At 49.3% G+C, this 22,328-nt stretch overlaps 1 protein-coding gene across 1 annotated transcript in view; it reads left to right on the top strand.

The window, feature by feature from the left end:
• The window catches only part of RSRC2 (arginine and serine rich coiled-coil 2), a 183,855-nt gene that overhangs the window by 49,247 nt on the left and 112,280 nt on the right, over positions 1-22,328 (top strand). Inside the window, exons 5-6 of the mRNA XM_086942948.1 lie at positions 10,229-10,396; positions 17,830-17,952. Of these exons, the coding sequence (XP_086799074.1) occupies positions 10,229-10,396; positions 17,830-17,952 (291 nt within the window). The remainder of the gene's footprint in view (positions 1-10,228; positions 10,397-17,829; positions 17,953-22,328) is intronic.

Raw genomic sequence — 22,328 nt, forward strand, 5'->3', positions numbered from 1 at the left:
TGGTCTATAAGATAAAAGATCAGTTGGTACCTTGCCCGGTTTCAATAAGGACGTGACTATCGCCTCCCTGGTAGTAAGAGGTAAGACCCTTCTCTCTAGGGGAGTAGTATAGAGTTTGCAACAACCTCGGAATCAACTTATCGGCAACTGTGGAATAAAACTCCACAGGGAAGCCATCAGAGCCTGGTGTCTTGTTGCGGGCTAACGCCTTTAGTATCATCCGAATTCCTGCAGCAGTAATCGGAGCAGCCAACTCCTTGGCCATTGAATCAGAAACCATGGGAAGCTGGACCTCGGCCAAAAAGGAAAGCGTGGGAGCCAAGACATCTAAACATGGGCCAGTGTACAACCGAGCATAATTTTCCTGAAACGCAGCATTTAATCTCCCCCTGAGACGTAACCAGTACAGTATCAACCATGTTTATAGCTAAAACAAGGGTAGGACTCATCGTTGGTTGGATCAGTCTTGCCAATAATGTACCTTCCCTATCCGCCTCAGAGTGTGTTCGCAGTGTGTAAGCATTAAAATCCAACAGACTCAATCGCTCTAACAAATCCGCATACTTAATCCTGGCGGACTGAATCGGCTCTGCGCCGTCCTCACTCCTTTGAGCCACCACCTCCAAGGCCTGCAATTCCCCCTCTAGGTCAGTAATGTCCCTAATCACTTCCCTCCGTGGTCCCACCCAAGTCCCCATGGTATGGTGGGAACAGATGGTTAAGTTCCCGGGCCCGGTGCATGTTCTGGGCACTTTTCTGAGTGCCTTATTTCACATTTGTGACTGTTGATGTGTTGGCGACCTTCCCCCAAAGGGTGTAGCACGGGTTGAATGTAAAGTATGTTCACTTTATCACGGTTTGGTCGAACAATGTTTCGCCGTTTGGCCCAGTATTGGGATTTTGTTGACCTTGTGGGGGCGGGGGGGTGGGGAGCAGGAACCAGACGCCTCCCAGCACGCCCGGGCAGAGCACCACTCGGGGGACACAGCAGGTATGACGCCGTCTGTGCCCAGAGCTGGGGACTCACGTGGGTGCCACCGCCAGGCTCGGGCCCCTCCAAGCCTCAGGATATGCCGCAGCTCCTGATTCACAGCAGGCCTCAGGAAGGCCAGGAATCGCCGCCCGTGCTAGGACCGCTCCAGGGGGCCTCCAGATGTCCAGAAGCCGCCGTCAAGGCAGCCCCGCTGTCTGGGAATGGCAGCTGCTCCCTTTCTACCGTCTGACAAGGTAGGGAGTTACGGATAATTTCTCGGATAGAAAGTCCAGGCCCGCAGCTCGTCACACATGCCACCACCATCTTGGGCTGCAGACCACGCCCCCCTCTCCAAGGGTACACTTAGCAGCGATAGTGGCTTACACTAGAGGAGAAACTGGGAAAAGTTTCTTCACCTCCCAAGAAGTAAAAAGATTTCTAGAAGGAGCAAAGAGAATCGCTCTTCCAAACAGAATACCAGCATGGAACCTCAACGTAGTGCTAACTCAATTGATGAAGGCACCATTTGAGCCGATTCACAAGGCTACACTGCACATGCTCACGCTAAAGACTGCCTTCTTAGTGGCTATCGCATCACTACGAAGAATAAGTGCATTGCAGGTGCTAACACTTCAAGAGCCCTACCTGCAGATACACAGTATTAGGATTGTTTTGAGAACAAACCCACACTTCATGCCGAAGGTCAGGGTTGCACATCAACCAAACAATCCAAATACCTAGTTTTTTCCAAAAACCAACCACTAGCACAGAAAGGGCGCTGCACACACTGGACGCCAGAAGGGCTGTGATGCTCTATATTAAAAGGACAAAGGAGTGCTGAAAGACAAAGCAACTCTTTGTCTACTTTGCCAGCAGTTTTTTGGGACGACCAGTACCAAAAATACCATTGCATGGTGCATTGCTCAAGCCATACAACTATGCCAAAAACAAGCAGGGCAACTGTTACAAGGAGCAGCTCATGCTCACTCAACAAGGAAGAAAGGAGCAACAATTGTGTTTCTAGCTAACACACTAATTCAAGACATTTGCCAAGCTGCAACATGGTCTTCAGTGCACACGTTCACTAAGCTCTACTGTGTAGGTATCCAAATGAACAAAGAAGCGCAAGTGGGACAGAAGGTCTTAAAACACATATTCAGTAACCCCCACACACAGAGCCCCCCACACACAGAGCCCCCCACACACAGAGCCCCCCACACACAGAGCCCCCACACACACAGAGCCCCCACACACACAGAGCCCCCCCCCCACACACAGAGCCCCCCCCCCACACAGAGCCCCCCCCCCACACAGAGCCCCCCCCCCACACAGAGCCCCCCCCACACACAGAGCCCCCCCCACACACAGAGCCCCCCCACACACAGAGCCCCCCCCACACACAGAGCCCCCCCCACACACAGAGCCCCCCCACACACACAGAGAGCCCCCCCACACACACACAGAGAGCCCCCCACACACACACACAGAGAGCCCCCCACACACACAGAGAGAGCCCCCCCACACACACAGAGAGCCCCCCCCCCACACACACAGAGAGCCCCCCCCCACACACGCAGAGAGCCCCCCCCCACACACGCAGAGAGCCCCCCCCCACACACACAGAGAGCCCCCCCCACACACACACAGAGAGCCCCCCCCACACACACACAGAGAGCCCCCCCCCACACCCGGAGAGAGCCCCCCCCCCACAGACAGAGAGCCCCCCCACACAGACAGAGCCCCCCCACACAGAGAGCCCCCCACACAGACAGAGAGCCCCCCACACAGACAGAGAGCCCCCCACACAGAGCCCCCACCCACCACACAGAGCCCCCACCCACCACACAGAGCCCCCACCCCACAGACAGAGCCCCCACCCCACAGACAGAGCCCCCACCCCACAGACAGAGCCCCCACCCCACAGACAGAGCCCCCCCACACACACAGCGCCCCCCACACACACAGCGCCCCCCACACACACAGCGCCCCCCACACACAGCCCCGCCCCACACACACACACCGCCCCACACACACACAAATGAAAGATTAGAAGTAAAAAAAAAAAATTAAAAACTGCAGTGGCACACATGAAGGGTGAGTTTAAAAAAATAATAATCATGAAGCACACATTAAAAGGTCGCTTGCAAGACTGTTCCTATGAGGTACAAATAGAGCACTGTGTCAGAAGTCAAGATGCTACTCTTCTGAGCATTCAATAACGTCTCGCCAACGGCCCTAGCTTCTGATCTGCCCCCCCCTTTACAGATAATTTAGACCCTTACTGATGACAGCAAACAAACTGAGATGCTGTTGCGAATGCGGCGCACCCATGCGAGTGGTTATAGTTATGCAGACCCCAGCTGGTCATATTGACCGAGTTCTGCCCAGCATTCCCTTACACCCTCCCTCCCTCCGGGTCCTAGGGATGAGGGCGGCACGTCCTGCGAAGAGCGATACTTACATATGCATAGCTCCAGCACGTAAGCATAATAGGACCAGCATACCACCAGCTCGATGAAGACCACTGGGACCCAGCCCAGCACCCGCTGGCAGCACTTGAGGACGTGCGAGGGCGCCATCTTGGCTCCGGTGCGGGGAGCGATCCGGGCGAGTTAGAGAGCGGAGGAATGCCTGTAACTATGTTGTAACCTATAGTGACTTAGGAGATACTCGAATGACTTCTGAGCTTGTGTTGTCCCTTTTATAGGTATGCATCTGTCAGCGTATACGTCAGGTCGCTACTATTGGCACTTTTGATTCGTGGGTTCCTATTATTACAAATGTGGTACTGTTTACTCGCACGTTACATCTACGTTCACCAAATGTATATCAGCGATGCCCACCAAAGCCTTTATAATGGTGGGGCCAGTGTTATAAGTCCTGTATAGAAATAAAGCGTACCTTTCAATCTCCTCTCTTGCTTTCCGATCTCCGGAAGGCTAGAGAGGAGCGCTCCACGCGACCATGTTTCTCCGAGGCGAGGCAGAAATGTCTCGGAGAAACGCAGCGTCATTTTGGGATTTGGGGGCGTATTTTTCTTTCTCTCCTCTTCCCATTGGCTGGAAGGTAAAATTCCAGCCAATGGGAAGAGGAGAGAAAGAAAAGAGAAAGGAAGTTAAAAACACACCCCTGAATCCCAAAAAGATGGGGCTTGAAAAGAGTGACGCCCCTCCTCCAAAGGCTGGCCTCCGTTTAGGAAGCCAGCCAATGGAGAAGAGGGGCGGGTTCAAGCCCCACTCTCTGAAACATCAGTTTTCTCCCAGAGAGAGCTGCGCTAGCGCAGCCTTCGCTAGGCGAAACCTAAAAAGGCTTTAGAAAGCAAGAGGGAAAACCAGAATAACACTAGACAAGAAAAAAGAATCCGAAGATGGCGACCACAGGTCGGAGCTTCCGAAGGAAGCACATAGGACACCAAATGGTGGTATGTGGACACCCACTTGGGCCACGAAAAAAAAGAGAAAACAGACTACAATTCCGGACCCAACCACTAGATGGCGGAATAATGCTCAGCATAGTGAATCAGAAAGTCTTCAAGCTGCAAAACTACACCGACAGGTAAACTATACGTTAGTAGAGTCTGAGTTTGGTTCTCTAGTTAGGCATGGTTCTCTAGTTAGGCATGGACCGTGCCCAGTGCCAGGACCCCTGGTCCTCGAGGACCCCTACCCACACGCCTGACGTACACCGCCGCCTCCCTCAACGTACTCAACACCGGCCGATTCCCAGGATGCTATCGAGCCACCCCACGGCGCTCCCACTGACCCTTCAGCTGCCACGCCTGCAAGTTCACCTGCATCCGGACCTGCCCGGTACCAGCACCTGCCAAGCCGAACTCCAGCAGCAACCACCTGAAGTGCATCCTCCTCAACACCCGCTCCGTCCACAGACACGCCATCGAACTCTGGAACCTCCTCGACACCACAGCCCCTGACGTTGCCTTCCTCACGGAAACCTGGATGAACGACTCCTCAGCGCCCGACATCGCCATCGCCATCCCAGAGGGCTACAAGATCATCCGGAGGGACCGCACCGCCAACCAGATTGGAGGAGGCATCGCCATCATCCACAGGAACACCATCCGTATCACGACCAGCACCGACAACACCCTAACCACCGCCGAACACCTGCATTTCCAGATCCACACCGACCCGAAGACCACCCTCAGAGGCACCCTGATCTACCGACCCCCGGGACCACGCACTCAATTCAGCGAGGACATCGCCGAATTCGTCAGCCCGCACGCCCTCCCCTCCGCTGACTACATCCTCCTGGGGGACCTCAACTTCCACCTGGAGAACAACAACGACTGCAACACCAGCACCCTGCTCGACAACCTCGCCAACCTCGTACTCCAGCAACTGGTCAGCACCCCCACCCACCTCGCCGGACACACTCTCGACGCCGTCTTCTCTTCCAGCAAAGACATCGCCTTCAGCCACGCCACAGAACTCCACTGGACGGACCACAGCTGCGTCCACTTCACCTTCAAAAGAACGACGATCCACCACCACCAACAGGTTGCCCGTAGAAGCTGGAACAAGATCACCGCAGACCATCTCGCCGCCTCCCTGAGCCAGCACCCTCCTGCCAGCTCAGCGAATCCCAGCCAGGCCGCCGACAACCTCACGAAGTGGATCAGCGACTGCGCAGACGAACTCGCCCCTTTGAGGACCCCACCCAACAGACCCGGCAGCAAGAAAGCCCCATGGTTCACCGACGAACTCAAGAGCTCCAAGAAGAACTGCCGAGCCCTCGAAAGTCTGGAGAAAGGAACCCACACCGGACAACAGGACCACCTTCAAGCTCGCCACCCAGAAGCACCACCAACTGATCCGCGCTGCAAAGAAAACGGCTTTCAAGAACCGACTGGACAACAACGCACACAACTGCAAGGAACTCTTGTCCGTCGTGAAAGAGCTCTCCAACCCCAACGCCGGAAACATCACCCCATCGCAAGACCTCTGCAACTCCCTCGCCTCCTACTTCCACAACAAGATCGCAGACATACACAACAGCTTCAGCACTCAACCGACCCACGCCACGACCACAGCAACGCCGCCCACCACCACCCTCCGAGCCTGGGCTCCGATCAGCACCAAAGACACCGTCCGCATGATGAACTCCGTCCACTCCGGATCTCCGACCGACCCCTGCCCTCACCACGTCTCCAACAAGGCCGACGCTGTCATCGCACCCCACCTGCGGGACATTATCAACACCTCCTTCGACACCGCCACCTTCCCCGAGAGCTGGAAGCACGCCGAACTCAGCGCTCTACTCAAGAAACCTACAGCAGACCCCACGAACTCAAGAACTACCGCCCCATCTCGCTACTCCCGTTTCCAGCCAAAGTCATCGAGAAGACCGTCAACAAACAGCTGGCCACCTTCCTCGAGACGAACGGTTCCCTCGACCCCTCACAGTCCGGCTTCCGAGCCAACCACAGCACCGAGACCGCCCTCATCGCTGCCACCGATGACATCCGAGCCCTGATGGACAACGGAGAAACAGCGGCCCTCATCCTCCTAGACCTCTCCGCGGCTTTCGACGCGGTCTGCCACCGCACCCTAGTGCAACGCCTCAGCAACGTCGGAATCCAGGAGAAGGCACTGGAATGGATCGTCTCCTTCCTCGACGGAAGAACACAGAGACTCCGCCTACCACCGTACAAGTCAGAGGCCACCGAAGTCATCTGCGGCGTCCCTCAAGGATCCTCGCTGAGCCCTACCCTCTTCAACGTCTACATGAGCCCCCTCGCGGCCATCGCACGCCAACACAACCTCAACATAATCTCCTACGCCGACGACACCCAGCTGATCCTCTCCCTGACCAACGACCCCGCCGCCGCCAGAGCCAACCTGCACGAAGGGATGAAAGAGGTAGCCGAGTGGATGACGACCAGCCGCCTGAAACTGAACTCAGACAAGACGGAGGTCCTCATCCTGGGCTCCTCGCCCTCCGCCTGGGACGACTCCTGGTTGCCCCCCGCCCTGGGCACCGCACCCAAACCGACGAACCACGCACGCAACCTGGGCTTCATCCTGGACTCCTCCCTCTCCATGACCAGGCAAGTCAACGCAGTCTCCTCGTCGTGCTTCAACATCCTGCGCATGCTTCGGAAGATCTTCTGGTGGATCCCCACGGAGACCAGGAAGACCGTCACCCAGGCCCTCGTCACCAGCCGACTGGACTACGGCAACGCCCTCTACGCCGGAACCACCGCCAAGCTCCAGAAGAGACTCCAGCGGATCCAGAACGCCTCAGCCAGACTCATCCTCGACATCCCACGAAACAGCCACATCTCCGGACACCTGAGAGACCTGCACTGGCTCCCCGTCAACAAAAGAATCACCTTCCGGCTCCTCGCCCACGCACACAAAGCCCTACACGACCAAGGCCCGAGCTACCTCAACAACCGAATCAACTTCTGCGCTCCCAAACGCCACCTCCAATCAGCCAGCCACGCCCTCGCCGCCGTCCCACGCATCCGTAGAGCGACAACAGGAGGAAGGTCCTTCTCCTACCTGGCCGCCAAGACCTGGAACTCCCTCCCGGCCGACCTGCGCCTGACCCAAGACCACCTCTCCTTCAGGAAGAAGCTCAAGACCTGGCTGTTCAAGCAGTAATGCCCCCCCCCCCCCCCCTTTAAGCGCCTTGAGACCCTACGGGTAGGTAGTGCGCTCTATAAATGTCTTTGATTGATTGATTCTGGATCCCTTGGAACAGTCATTCTAGGCCGTACAATTCTATAGATGATATTTATTGTCTTAGTTGGATGCTGTCCCTCCCCAAAGTGTAGCTTCCATTTGGAAATGGTGAAGCTTTCGAACTTCGAACCGTGGCATGTAATTATAGGATGCTGAAGTTGAGCACCTCCATGAAACTTCTTTCTGGGTGTTGATGATCCATATCACATCTGCCCCGTTGGACACCAAAAAAAGTTAGATTTTTTTTTTCTGAACTGTGATGTGGGTGGGCTCAAGTAACTGCACCCTAGGTCACTATTAGTGTGCACACCGTGGCTGTAAAGGCACCCTGAATAGAACTATTGAGGTAGATGGTGTCTTTTGTGTGTTTAGTGCCTTTTATATTTTTGGTACTGGTAGTTTTACAGCTAATGCTTCAGCCCATGGAGTTGTCCAGAACTAGACCCATAGTGTTCTATAGCACGATTGCTGCATTGACCCACCCACTTTGTCTTGCATCTCTTGACTGGCGCTTCATAATCACTTTGAAATCCATTATATCCATGTTACCCATAATATAGCCACAGAGGATAACATTTGCTATGGTGCTAATGTTACAGCATATTTGGAGCGTTGGGTCAGAAGTAACATTTAAGGGGTTTTTTTCAGCCACAAAATGTTTTATCTATTTATTTTTATGAATCATACTTTGAAATGTTACACCTTTTCACTTTTAAATTACATACTTCTTAGAAGTTATGGCACTGACTGGAAATTGATGTTGAGCTCTTTACTGCCCTAGTGTCTTATGCCTACCTTGTCCTGGTGTAAGCAATCCTGCCATTCATTTTCACCCTCATTATCTAAAGTGTAAAGATCCCAAGTGGAGCAACTTGGTTGTTCAGTAGGAGTGCAGTAGTATTGGTGGTCCTGGGGAAAATCAACAAACAAAGGGTACAAATGCCTTTTTACCCGCGACTGCTTTATACACACACACAAGCCATCTTAGAGCCTATATTTTCCACCAGTGTTTGCCAAGTTTGGCATTGTGAAATCGTCTACGGTCATATTCAGCTGAAATCGTCAACGGTCATCTTCAGCCATTTAGAATCATTTGGTGTCTGTAGAAAGCTGCCTCCCTATACGACCTGAAGGGATCTTGGACTTTAAAGTACACTTTGATATATAAGCACTTAGTTTCAACCCTCATTCTGATATCTGGGCACAAAAATGTCACTAAGCGTCCTCCTTACACTCCAGAATATCTATCTCCTTCCAGTGCAATCTTTGGAATTTCAGTGCCAGCCTCCCATGATCCTTGCCCACTCCCCCCTCTAGGGCATCTTGTCTTAAATTAGCAACGCATTCCTTTCTCTTGGAAAATCTTGTATTCGTATAACTCTGTCATAGGGAAACTGTCAAACTTCTAATTAAGTTTCATACTCCCATGGCAACTTTATGGATATGTGAAAAGGCCTAACTGACATTTAATTGCACTGGCGAAATTTGTGCAAGTTTTCAATTGTGGATTTCACTTAACTTATTTATTTTTTGTAACCCCAGCACGTATCTCGTGTTAGTCTCATAAAATGCCAGCAGAAGGCTAGTTCACATAGAAAATGGTTAGGTAAGAGACTTTTCCTGTTGGAAAGTGTCTTCTGACAGTATTTGCAAGACGTTTCTACATAATACATGTGCTCAGGTAAAATAAGTGATGTCTGATACTGGCAAATTATATTTAGCTATAAAATACATTTTTGCTCACTCGTAACTTTGATTTCATCTGGTGAGCTTGAGTCACATTGGAATCGTTTTGGTGCTGTTGAAAACTTCTTTCTGACTGCCTGGGCGGAACATTTAAAGGTGAGAAATCTAGGGAAATCTCTACTATCATCAGAAAGTGTTGAAACATATTCAACCTGACCTATCCTCCATGCTTTCTGCTTCTACTTTTGATGGGATTTTCATTCTATGGCCAACACCCATTTCAGATAGACAGTCTAAAGAAAGTCTTGTGACGAAATAGAATACTTATCACCACCTCACTCCTTTTCTCACCCAAATCCCCAGTCCTCTGTATTACAACTGCTTTCATACCTTTAACCAAAATAGTAAGGATGTAATAGTGTTACTCACTCTAGTAAGTATACTATATTTGTACATGCTGGTTTCTACCATACTTCCACAGTGTTGCCTTTTGGTGGGTGTTATTACCCATCCTAATGGTACATTTGTATTCTTAGATCATCAGCGCCTCAAGTCATATCGTTCACACTCCAAACCAAACCCTCTTTTCTGGTGGCAATTGTCCTGCGTAAGCAGGTTTCCAAACGTAGACAGGAATGGGAAGGTCCTGACTAGCAAGGTGTGAACTGTGCCTGGAAGTGGGTTGAACCATTTACTCAGGCTTCACAGCCTAGAATCATGAGCTCAAAGAGCTTGTGCTATGGCCATTCTGAGTAAACTGTGTTCACAAACATAGCTTTCAGATAAATAATACACTTTCTAAAGAATGTACTCCTTTTAGCTTTTTCCCAGAAAACAAACTAAATATGTGATATAATTTCAGACGTCGTCGAAGTAGAAGCCGTGACAGAAAGAAGTCCCGATCAAGAAGCAGAGATAGAAAGCGGTATGTGAAATCCCGTTCAAGATCCAGGTCTAAGCACAAGCATAGGAGTCGGAGCAAGCACAGAAGTAGGAGCAAGAGCCTTACTAAAAGCAGAAGTCGAAGTCGGTGAGTGGTAATGTTTTTTGTTATCATTGATTTAAACAAATGTACAAAAATGGTGTCTAACATTTTAGAAAGGATTTCAACGTTTTAAGTACCAGATTGGTTGTACGTCTTGTAAGTTCATTGCCCCTATGGGATATTTGGTGAAGTTATAAATGCTGAAATGTTCTACCTGTTCAGTGTAACGGAGCACTTTTACTTTTTAGTTAAATTTCTCCACAATACTATTATTTTCTGTCACACCAGTCTAATGACAACATACACCGGGTTTCATTTGGTTTCTTTTGAAAACACAGCTATGGCAAGTAAAACTAGCGGGACATACGATTGTGGAGGAATCTGGCTCTCTATGTACTATACCAAAGTGAAGTACAGTGTGCACAGAGTCCAGTGGAACCCAGAAGGTAGGCAGATGTAAAGTTAGATATCACTTTACTCTCTTTGTGGTAGTGTGGTTGTGCAATAAGGCAGTATCGCAGGACGGTGTTAAGCATTTGTTCACACTTAGTCAGCCAATGAATTCACACACTCAAAGACTGATAAATACATGCTTTTAGCCATTTTACTTTATAGAACCGCGCAAGCCTGGCACAGGTAAGCAATAAATACTTTACAGTAGAAATGCAGTATATAAACCGTTTGAATTGTAATAGTGTATGCACTTTTTGATTTGCAGTATGGTTGCAGAGAAATGCAATACTTTCTAAATACAGTACACAGACTTGAATGAACTTTTCAGTACAATACCAGTTAAGTTACTTTTTGGATTACTTTTCTTACACAGAGTAGTATATCTAGATACTACTCTGGGACCTTTCCTGAAACTAGTAAGTAAAATCGTTTTTGTTACAGTACAATTTTAAAGAATTTCTTTAGGTTTTCAAACTCCACACTTAATAACTTTTCCAAGAAAAATAGTCAATGATATCCTGTGGAGGAAAATAGTGTTTTTGATTTTGAGGTAAGTATTTGGTAGTGGGAGGTGAGGTTCTGGGGGTAGATTTTGGGGTCCCCTATGGGTCAAGGATGCACTCTAATTACATCCTCCGCAGCACTAGGGCGGCCGGGTGCTGAGGGCCAATGTTATCCAATGGGGGACAAAAGGTCCTCTGGTTGGTCGCTGCTGACGAGCAGGCCACTTGGTTGGGGGGAGCAAAGCTCCTGGACTTTAGCTCAGGGCAATGATACTAAGGAGGGAGGGACAGATTTGGAAGTATCCAAGTGATTTCCACATTTGCATATGCCTAACAAATTAAAGTGAGAACCATGGATTCTGCTGTCACCAGCAAGCAAGAGCTCTTTGACTGCTCGCGCTTGCTGGAACTGGAGTGTTTGCTTTTGCTTTTGCTTGGCGGGAGCTGTCAAAGCATTGGATGCATTTAGATGTATTTTTTTTTTTTTAAGTGAGTCATCAACTTTAACTTAAAATAACGTGGCATTCAGGAAAGTATGGGTTCAAAGCCCACAAAGTTCAGGTCACTGAGCCATGCTGTTGCTGATACCAATGTCCTCTGCATGGCTTGTTAAAGCCAACCTCTCTCCTGTGTGTATTGTTTTGCTCAGTAAGCTCAATTATGTGAGTCCTCTGACCGCACTCTACTTTTTATTTCTTGTCTGCCGTTAGCAGCGTGCTGTTCTCGCCATGAATAGGGCATTTTGGAATCGATACGGATTCCTAAGCATGCACGCGGAGGGACAGAAGACACAGAAGATGTGCACTCTGGGATTGGATGCTTTACTGGCGGAGTGATACTCTGGGAACTTTTTTTTCGCCCCCAGTTAAGGCAGTCACCGCGTGCACATCTTCTGTCTGCCCTGTAAACAGCCGTTCACGTCCCATGACGGGCCGTGCTTGTTTTGTGGGTCGTGATTGCTTCCCTCCACATCTCCCCTCTTCGGTTATCATTCCTGGCCATTGTCTCTCCTCTACAGTTTCAGGGGCGACAGGGTGTCACACAGCCCTACTACTCCTTGGCTCGCCACTCACCCTCTATGGCACAGCAGGCCAGTGCACAGTTATGTCCTCTGCAGGGGCAGCGTCTGGCAGCAGCTGGCCCCTGCCATCGCTCTGTGTCCGCACCGCCACACACCCCTTCACATGTTCCCCAGTCAGGAGGCCCAAGAGCCCCGCACCTTCTCTGCCAGGCTCCGCTCTGCAGCACGAACCGCTCGGCTTATGTCGCCGATGGCCGCACCCAGGGTCAACCCTCACTCTTCCCCTCCCTGCCGTCAGTCGCCAGATCCCCCAGACCTCGCAGGCTTCTTCTGACCGTGTAATGGTTGTCACCATGCTACCACAGCCGATACTTGTGGTGTGGGACCGGACCCATCCCGTGTGACTCAGTCGTCTGCTACGCTGCCAGTAGTCATGTTGTCGACTCAACCGGTCTCCTCCGGCAGCCCCGGAGCCAACTCGCCTGTCCCCGGCCCGGTGTGCTTCCTGCCGCTTCTCCAGGTCAAGGTGCCCACAGTACTTGTAGTCTGTGAGCCGCTGCCGGACGGTTCCCAATCACAGACACTTCGTCCGTAGCCCTCCGGCCGCTCTCCGATGTAGCAGCTGCTAATGTGCTCGCGATTCCCATTTCGTGCCTCCACGGCCCCCCGCGGGGGCAAATCTAAAGCGTGTCCGCCATGCTGTCCCTGCAGGGCACACCCGATTTATTATTTAGATCGTTAGCACCCGGGTGCCATCTTGCTTAAGATTTTACAAAGTTTTTACAAACCCAGCCCCTTGTTCTGTGGGTTAAAAAACAGCTAACATACAATCTTGCAGGACCCATATATAGTTTTTTAATATAAGTAACCATAGTAGATTAAGAGACCGAATTACCAACACTCAGGTTTTAATTGCTCTCTAAGCAGCTGAGAAAACGCCAGAAACACATGTCATTGTCTCCATTTACCAATCTGGTAAATTTCTGCGCATTGGGCATTCATATGGGCTACAGGGACTCAAAACAAACGTTCTATTTTTTCCTGCTGGACTAATTTTTCCTTGTATGAAAAAGCACAAGAGTGCTTTTCATAGCCTTCTTGTGTCACTATTTAGATCGTTCTCCGCTGTTTTTACTTCAAGGGACTTTTTGAATAAGGGTGGAGATCTAACTGTAAATGAAAAGATAATTCTCCTGCTGGTGGCGAGGGCTAGAAAAGAACATGGTCCATGGCCACTTCCCATTCTGAACAAGGAGAGAATTTGGTACATCGTAAAATCATGATATTTTGCTGTGTTCAGTTTACAGCTTCATTTCACCTTGTGTTTTTGCTTGTCTATTTAGTTTTAACAGTTTTAAACCTATATCTGTTGACTCCACCCAACACATTGATGGTAATTGCCTGTTGTAGCTTAAAAATAAGGAGCACTATTTGGTCTGTGTAGCACTGCTTTCCCTAAAACGGAAATTTTTGAAGGGAGTATTCATTGCCAAGTGGCCATTTGGCGAACAGATACAGATTTAGTGTAAGAATCTTACTAACTCAGTTGCTTCCTCGTCTGTCCTTTGCATCAGGATGGATCAATCAATTTTGAATAGCCCATAGTTGTCCATTTTGCAGGCAAACTCATTATCATCTATATCAGATGGCAAGTTGAGATAAAAATTACCTGTTCATTTATGAAAGGCTATAGAATCGCTACCTGCTTAGCAAGAAGTCAGTGCACTAAATAGTCTGTTGAATCAATTATAAGAGATTAAAAAGAGAGATCATTTAGCAGACGAAAGACCGTGTCAAAGCATGAGCAAATGTGATTCTTAAATAATTGTATTGAGACACTGTTGACATTTTTTTCTAACCATTCAAAACCATGAGGGGTTGCCCCTTTTCATTTCCGATCCTCGGAACATTCGTCAAACGGCTGAACTTGAAATATTGGGCTGGACAATCTAGTTTAATCTGGAGACAGAACTTTGATGTGCCCACGAACACTAGATTGCATACAATAGTACATTGGCATGAGACAACCCACCCTTCTGTGGACAACCGAACTGTGTGAGTAAGAGCGATGGCCATTGCAAAGACTCCCTAATCACATTAAACCGCTCAGACTGCCTGGTTCTCTCCTCAGTTGGGAGTACAGAAACAACTCTGTAGGAGATGAGATGTTGGCGCACTACCCACGATGAGAGGGATAAAGATCAGTTTATGGCCACCCTGTCCAGCTACCATAAAAATATAACCAGCATTGAAAAATCAATAGGTCTCGCCTTTGATTAAGTTAAAGCCATTTGCTTTGCTAATGGTATTGTATAGCAAAGCAATTGGCTTTAACTTAATGAAATAGCATTTTTTTGTTTTTGTTTTTGGGAACCTTTATTTTACTTCAAGCAAATACAAATATGGGCCTACAACCATCCCGGCCGGCCACTAGTCAAGTCATAAGTACAGCAAATCAATATAGAAAAACATAGCAGCTCAAGAACCAGGGTCCAACAAACGTCCAGGATATGACACGTATTCAGGCATAATGGCCGATAATCAAGATTCATGAAGGTTCATTTTATAATAAAGGAAAACTAAGGATCAGTGCCGTATAGTCATACAGTAAGAAGGAGAAAGAATAGAAGAAGGGAAGAAAAAGTGGAGAAGGGCCCTCGATCCCGGCACTCAGCCCCACCTCCCGGCCCCGCACCCGGTAAACATCCTAATAGCGGAGTCAGAATAGTCATGGAAAACCTTAAGCACTGAAAGCATCATCAATAAACTCCCCACCGAATGTCTCACAAATCACCATGAGCCAGCAATAAGTCCATCGAATCATAAGCAGTATCACCCTTGACCTTTTCTATCAATAGCACCAACAGACGTCCATTTCTCAATCGGCAGACAAAGTTGCGTGTAGGATCCAGGTGGTCCGGGCGGACCGGGCCGCGTTATCACTCCATGAAATTTTAACAACCAGAACCCAGCCGAATGTGCATGGCGGAAATCCATCTGAGTCGATATCGACACCGAAAATATCCACAAGTCCGGACACAGTTGCACCATCCGAGGAGAAAGAGGCATATCATACGGCAGGCACTGAGACGGTACCGGGGCAGCCCAGGACATGGACCGGCGTTGTTTCCCCCACCGCTGAGCAGGTATACGCTCCAACGAGTCACTCATGTGTACCACAGATCTGTCCCAGGCAATCTCTTGAGCCGGGTCTTCCGGCGTTTCCGCAAACATAAGCATAGCAGGAGCGCTCTGTACTGACATAGGGCCAGGCATAGCGGCGTTTCCTTGAGATGGAGATGTATCCGTGTGGAATGACGGGACAACAATGGCGGCCATCCTTCTTCCCAGATCTCGAGCGCCATGGAGCAGGGCCGCATGCAGGGTCGTCAGAGCAGCCAATATATCTTGTGCCGCCAGACCTCTGAGCACTCCAGCACAGCGACTTTTTCATTCAGATGCAAGCTGCATAGGAGGGTTACGGCCGCCATCTTAGCTGATTCGGCCCCGTCCTTCACCTCACCCCGGGACCAGGCCCCACACCCGGGCTAAACAGGATGTACAGTGTAGACCCAGAAAGTCTAGGCAGGTCATCCGGCGAAAACCACCAAAAGGCTAAACAAATCGATGCCGCTCCTCGGAAGCCTCCCCCCATTTCCGGGGGAAGTCTTTTGTCATGCCCGGACACAAAACTGAAAGGGGGGCCAAATTTCACATGCCCCCCTCAACCTTGCATTGCCACGCATCCCCCGGAGGCACTCCTCTGTATGGACCGAGTCGTCGCCGCCGCCATCGGCCCAGCAAACCTCCGGTGCCCACCGGCCGACTCCACACCTCCACCAATGGCCGCTGTTGTGACAGTCGCGGCCGGCTACCCCTCACTCGAGACCCCAGTCCCAACTCCGAGAAGGCCGCAGAACAGTCGGGACATTTTTTCGGGCCTGCCGCACATGGAAGCCCGGGAAGCAAACGGTAAGTGGAGATTTTCCTTTGCCTACTGAAATCTGCCGTTACGGCTCAGGATAAGTGTCAGGATGTATGTGCGGGGCGAGAGGGCTCCGGGAGCTGAGCGTCTATGCGGCCATTTCGGTTGCCTGCTTGGCTCCTCCCCCCCCCCCCCCCCCCCCCCCTATTGCATTTTTAATGCTTGTTACTGATGGGAGGCATCCGCAATGGACTGTGATGTCAAAGGGGTTACCATGATTATTGTCAATACTTCTCAAGCTGTGAATTGCAAATAGTGGTGGCAGTAAAATCTTTGATGTGTGTTCGTGCATTCACACTCTTCTACATCTACCTCTGTGAAGTGATGTCCTACAGGCTCCCATTATGTACATTTTCTGCAGTCTCCCATAATTGGGACGTGCATGGAGGTACCCTGTGTGTATATATGATTTAACATGGGTACCTGAATTAGCTATATGGAGTCCATTGAACTCTGCGTGTGTGATTGCCTTTTAGTGTCCAACACTGCCAGTGTCCTTCTCGGACATTGGGGCTTGCACATACACATCAACTGTATCAGATTTCTCTGGCATTAGTTTTCACTGTGAGTGGAGGAAAGTAGTAGGCAGATACATTTTGATGTTTCTACAGTGAAGGACATGCATTTGCAGCAAATTCAAGTGGCGCACATCACCTTACTGGTCGTTTGTTATCTGGGGAAGATGAGCACTTCGCTCTCTCACATTTTTTAGTGGTTCCGGAAACCACAGAGCAGCGCTTCTCCACAAGCTTGGATAGAAAAAATCTCTAATGAAGAGCGGGACTGTTTTTGAGTCTCCACACTATTTTTTGGGCTGGATGAAGTCCTGAAAGACTTGGAGACCCAGTGCTGGAAACTGCAGAGAAAAAGGAAAACAATTGGTTGCCTCTTAGGTTATCCTTAAAATGTTATGTATTTTCCCATTTATAATTATGCTGATGTAACAAAATTTAATGTAGAAAAACTTTCATGTTAATCTTTTCCTCCTTACATTAATACGCAGAAAATATTTGTCTTGATCTGTGAAATACCTACCAGTGACATTTAACTAAGGTAAATACAATAGTAAACTCAAGTATGCTGCTTCAATAAATCTTGGTCTGGCTTCAAGAATTCAAACTGACATGAGCAGTATAAACGTTGTGTACTGTTAGTTTTTGTAGTGCTGTGGTCCGCATTGTATGTTTTACTTTGATTATGATTTATGGGACTGGGAATGTTATTTGGCGTGCAGCAGTCATGTTTTTCAGTGAGACTAATTTAATTGCTGTTTCCTGTCTTAAATAGTTTTTTTTTCTTTGTTCCCAAATCTTGAATTTTTAAATTGCCTTCTAAATTGACAGTATAATAAGATAATACCCTCGGACATTCCTTATAAATTGTCCTCAACCAGAATGTGTTTTTGTATTCCTGTCTGTTTGAGGTATTGCGGTTATTGTTTGGGTAGCACCAGCAAAGTAAACAATTGGAGGCTTTCCTAGTTAATGTTAACAAACTTGTATTATTTATTTTGCAGAGAAAAGAAGATAAAAAAACCTGAAAAACTTAGAGTACGCAGTGGAAGCCGAACTCCACCTAGTCCTCCTCCATTCAGAGGTCGAAATTCTGCAATGGATGCACAGGAAGCATTGGCACGAAGGTAAAAGATTTGCATGCATTGAAGTCTTCAGTCCACCTACCACGGGAGGGGCAGATTTTGTTCATCTGTTAAACATGTCATTAAATTTCTTAGCTGGAATGTGATGGTCGTTAAGGCTAAAGCGGGGTTGCAGGAGTGGCCGGACTTCATTAAGAGCTATGAAATTGTCCAGGCCGTAAAAGATGTATTGTGGGACGGATTTGTGAGTTTCATGCAACATCCATATTTTAGACTGCGTACTCTCTCGCACACATGCTGGTAGTGTGATATACCAAGCTTTTTTGTCTAAAATGGTCCACAGATTTTGGGACTTTAATGATGTTTTTTCTGCCGAGAATAATGAAAATGACCGCTCACTCTTTTCTTCTTTTTTTTTTTGTTGTAAGACTTTATTTACAGTTGACAAATACACTTTACATCATTTGCGTGTATAAATGACATTTGCACGCCTTATACATTCCGATGTTTGTAATACACAGTTATTCAGCCGACAACCTTCCGGTCCGGCAGCATTTATGAACATGGTGCGTCAAACATTCCATCTGTACGTACAGAATTAATAGTCTTACTTTTTAATTTTTGTTTTAAGGTTAGAACTGAACTTTAGACTCATTAGGAACTATAAACACATTTATTAAGGCTTCAGTATTCGGTCAATCGTCTATATCGGTGGGGCTTTACTAATGTACTATGCTTTATTCTTACCCATGTGATCCCCATGGTCTCATCATCACACCCGTATCCCCCCCCCCCCCCAGCTGCCCGTCCATGGGTATGTGCTAGTGTTCAAGCTCATCCTCTTCATCAGAGCTATCCTCTTCTTCTTCCGGCAAAGGGTCACACAGGTCACCTCTATACTTGTTCCATGGCAGCCAAACCCTATTCCATTTGCGAGGGTTGGCTCTTATCTTATAGACCGCTCGCTCAATAATCATCAATCTGTCCATGTGTTTGCACCATTGTGCCAGTGTCGGTGCGTCTCCCGCCCCCCATTTTTGCGCTATGTCGTGCTTGGCCACCATCGCTCCTATCACCACCCACTGCTGCCCCGGTCTAGTTAGATCCGTCCTCCCCCACATGTTCAATAAGCAAACCCTCGGGTCTGGTGTGAGTGATACCTCCAGTGTTTGTGAAACGGTTCTCATAATGCGCCTCCAGTATTCGCTAATGATTGGACATCACCAAAGTGTATGTAAGAGTGTTCCTTCCTCTTCACAGCCTCTTAGACAATTTGGATGCTCCGCCCTGTGTATTCTATACAAGGTAGTTCTAGTGTAGTAGACCCTATGTAGTATTTTGAATTGTACTAGACCACTGGTACTCATAGTACGGCCCGCGGGCCGGTGGCGGCCCGGCAAGCCTTCCCTGGCGGCCCGCGGACTGCAGACATGTAGCCATGTTTAAAAAAAATTTTTTTTACAGTGTCAGCAAACACCCCTGCGGCAGCGCGACTCAGACTGCTGCTCTGTGGGGGCCGGGCGATTCCCTTCCTAGTCAGAGTGGGGCTGCAGGGGGGCTAAGAGGTGACAAAGCCTCATTAACAAACGAATGGTCTTTTGAAGACCCGTGAAGTGCTCCGGTGAGGCTGTGTTTGTGTGTGTGCCTGTATATTTAACAAGGTAGGAGAGTTAAGGGATTTTAACCACTGCTGTGGATGGAAGGGTACTCCCAGTCCCCTAGACAGGTAGCTATATAACAATACGAAGGAGTACCACCAAAGATAAGGCTGAACAGCCAATATTGGTGGGATGAGACACTAGTGTAAAAGAAGAAGTCCTCCTTTGTTTTTAAGGAACCCCTCACTCACCGACCTGGTAGGTGACATGCTTCATCATCGGGGCCACCTTGACAGCCGAGTGCCGCCAAGGTGTGCTGCACCACCTGAATACAGTGGAGCGGGTATGTGAGTGATGAATGTGAAAAATGAAAAAAAGTCAGTGAGTTAAAAATTGTCCTGGTATAACTTGACCAAATATAATTTATTCTAAAGCTACTGGACAATATTAAAAACAGTGATGATACAGTAAAGGCTTTAATGAGACCTAGTGTATCTGTGATATGTGCTGGGTCTACATGTTTCAAACCATATGGGAGTTACCGGTTTTCCATCAGGACCAAAATGATGTAAAAGGAGTTGGGTGGTCAGGGTACACTAACACCCTGCCATACCTGCAACCCTTTCAGACCCATCACTGAATGTGGAATGAGTCACAGACAGAACGGACTACGTCACTTCACTACGTTACAGGCACGTAAATAACCTTTATGAGTGATAATTTTCTCTCTTTTACAGGTTTGTTCCTTTTTATGTAACCACATCTGGGTTACTATTATTTTTACCCATTTAGCGAAACGCTATTTTTGGGTCTGAAAGGGTTGCAGGTATGGCAGGGTGTTAGTGTACCCTGACCACCCAACTCCTTTTACATCATTTTGGTCCTGATGAAAAACCGGTAACTCCCATATGGTTTGAAACATGTAGACCCAGCACATATCACAGATACACTAGGTCTCATTAAAGCCTTTATTGTATCATCACTGTTTTTAATATTGTCCAGTAGCTTTAGAATAAATTATATTTGGTCCAGTTATACCAGGACAATTTTTAACTCACTGACTTTTTTTCATTTTTCACATTCATCACTCACATACCCGCTCCACTGTATTCAGGTGTTGCAGCACACCTTGGCGGCACTCGGCTGTCAAGGTGGCCCCGATGATGAAGCATGTCACCGACCAGTTCGGTGAGTGAGGGGTTCCTTAAAAACAAAGGAGGACTTCTTCTTTTACACTAGTGTCTCATCCCACCAATATTGGCTGTTCAGCCTTATCTTTGGTGGTACTCCTTCGTATTGTTATATAGCTGTGTGTGTGCCTGCCCAGAAGCTGTCTCAGCCCGGGCACACACGGGCAAGGTGGAGGGAGGGAGACAGGGAGGAAAAGGGAGGGAAGGAGAGAGTGAGGGAGGGGGAGGGAAGGAGAGTGAGGGAAGGAGAGAGGGAGGGAGAGAATGAGGGAGAGTGAGGGAAGGAGAGAGTGAGGGAAGGAGAGAGTGAGGGAAGGAGAGGGAAGGAGGGAGTGGGAAGGAGAGAGTGAGGGAAGGAGAGGGAAGGAGAGAGTGAGGGAAGGAGAGGGAAGGAGAGAGAGGGAAGGAGAGAGTGGGAAGGAGGGAGCGAGGGAAGGAGAGCGAGGGAAGGAGAGCGAGGGAAGGAGAGCGAGGGAAGGAGAGCGAGGGAAGGGGAGTGAGGGAAGGGGAGTGAGGGAAGGGGAGTGAGGGAAGGGGAGTGAGGGAAGGAGAGTGAGGGAAGGAGAGTGAGGGAAGGAGAGTGAGGGAGGGAGAGTGAGGGAGGGAGAGTGAGGGAAGGAGAGTGAGGGAAGGAGAGTGAGGGAAGGAGAGTGAGGGAAGGAGAGTGAGGGAAGGAGAGCGAGGGAAGGAGAGCGAGGGAAGGAGAGCGAGGGAAGGGGAGCGAGGGAAGGAGAGCGAGGGAAGGGGAGCGAGGGAAGGGGAGTGAGGGAAGGGGAGTGAGGGAAGGGGAGTGAGGGAAGGGGAGTGAGGGAAGGGGAGTGAGGGAAGGGGAGTGAGGGAAGGGGAGTGAGGGAAGGGGAGTGAGGGAAGGAGAGTGAGGGAAGGAGAGTGAGGGAAGGAGAGTGAGGGAGGGAGAGTGAGGGAGGGAGAGTGAGAGGGGGAAGGAGAGGGGGAAGGAGAGTGGGGGAGGGAAGAAGAGTGTGAGGGAAGGAGAGTGTGAGGGAAGGAGAGTGTGAGGGAAGGAGAGTGTGAGTTAAGGAGAGTGTGAGTTAAGGAGAGTGTGAGTTAAGGAGAGTGTGAGTTAAGGAGAGTGTGAGTTAAGGAGAGTGTGAGGGAAGGAGAGTGTGAGGGAAGGAGAGTGTGAGGGAAGGAGAGTGTGAGGGAAGGAGAGTGTGAGGGAAGGAGAGTGTGAGGGAAGGAGAGTGTGAGGGAAGGAGAGTGTGAGGGAAGGAGAGTGTGAGGGAAGGAGAGTGTGAGGGAAGGAGAGTGTGAGGGAAGGAGAGTGTGAGGGAAGGAGAGTGTGAGGGAAGGAGAGTGTGAGGGAAGGAGAGTGTGAGGGTAGGAGAGTAGGAGAGTGTGAGGGAAGGAGAGTAGGAGAGTGTGAGGAAGGAGAGTAGGAGAGTGTGAGGGAAGGAGAGTGTGAGGGAAGGAGAGTGTGAGGGAAGGAGAGTGTGAGGGAAGGAGAGTGTGAGGGAAGGAGAGTGTGAGGGAAGGAGAGTGTGAGGGAAGGAGAGTGTGAGGGAAGGAGAGTGTGAGGGAAGGGGAGTGTGAGGGAAGGAGAGAGAGGGAGCCCGCCAAGAGTGAGGGAGGGAGAGGGAAACTGAGGGAGAGGGAAACTGAGGGAGAGGGA

The sequence above is a fragment of the Lissotriton vulgaris genome, chromosome 11, assembly GCF_964263255.1.
Source record: "Lissotriton vulgaris chromosome 11, aLisVul1.2, whole genome shotgun sequence".
Lineage (NCBI taxonomy): Eukaryota > Metazoa > Chordata > Amphibia > Caudata > Salamandridae > Lissotriton > Lissotriton vulgaris.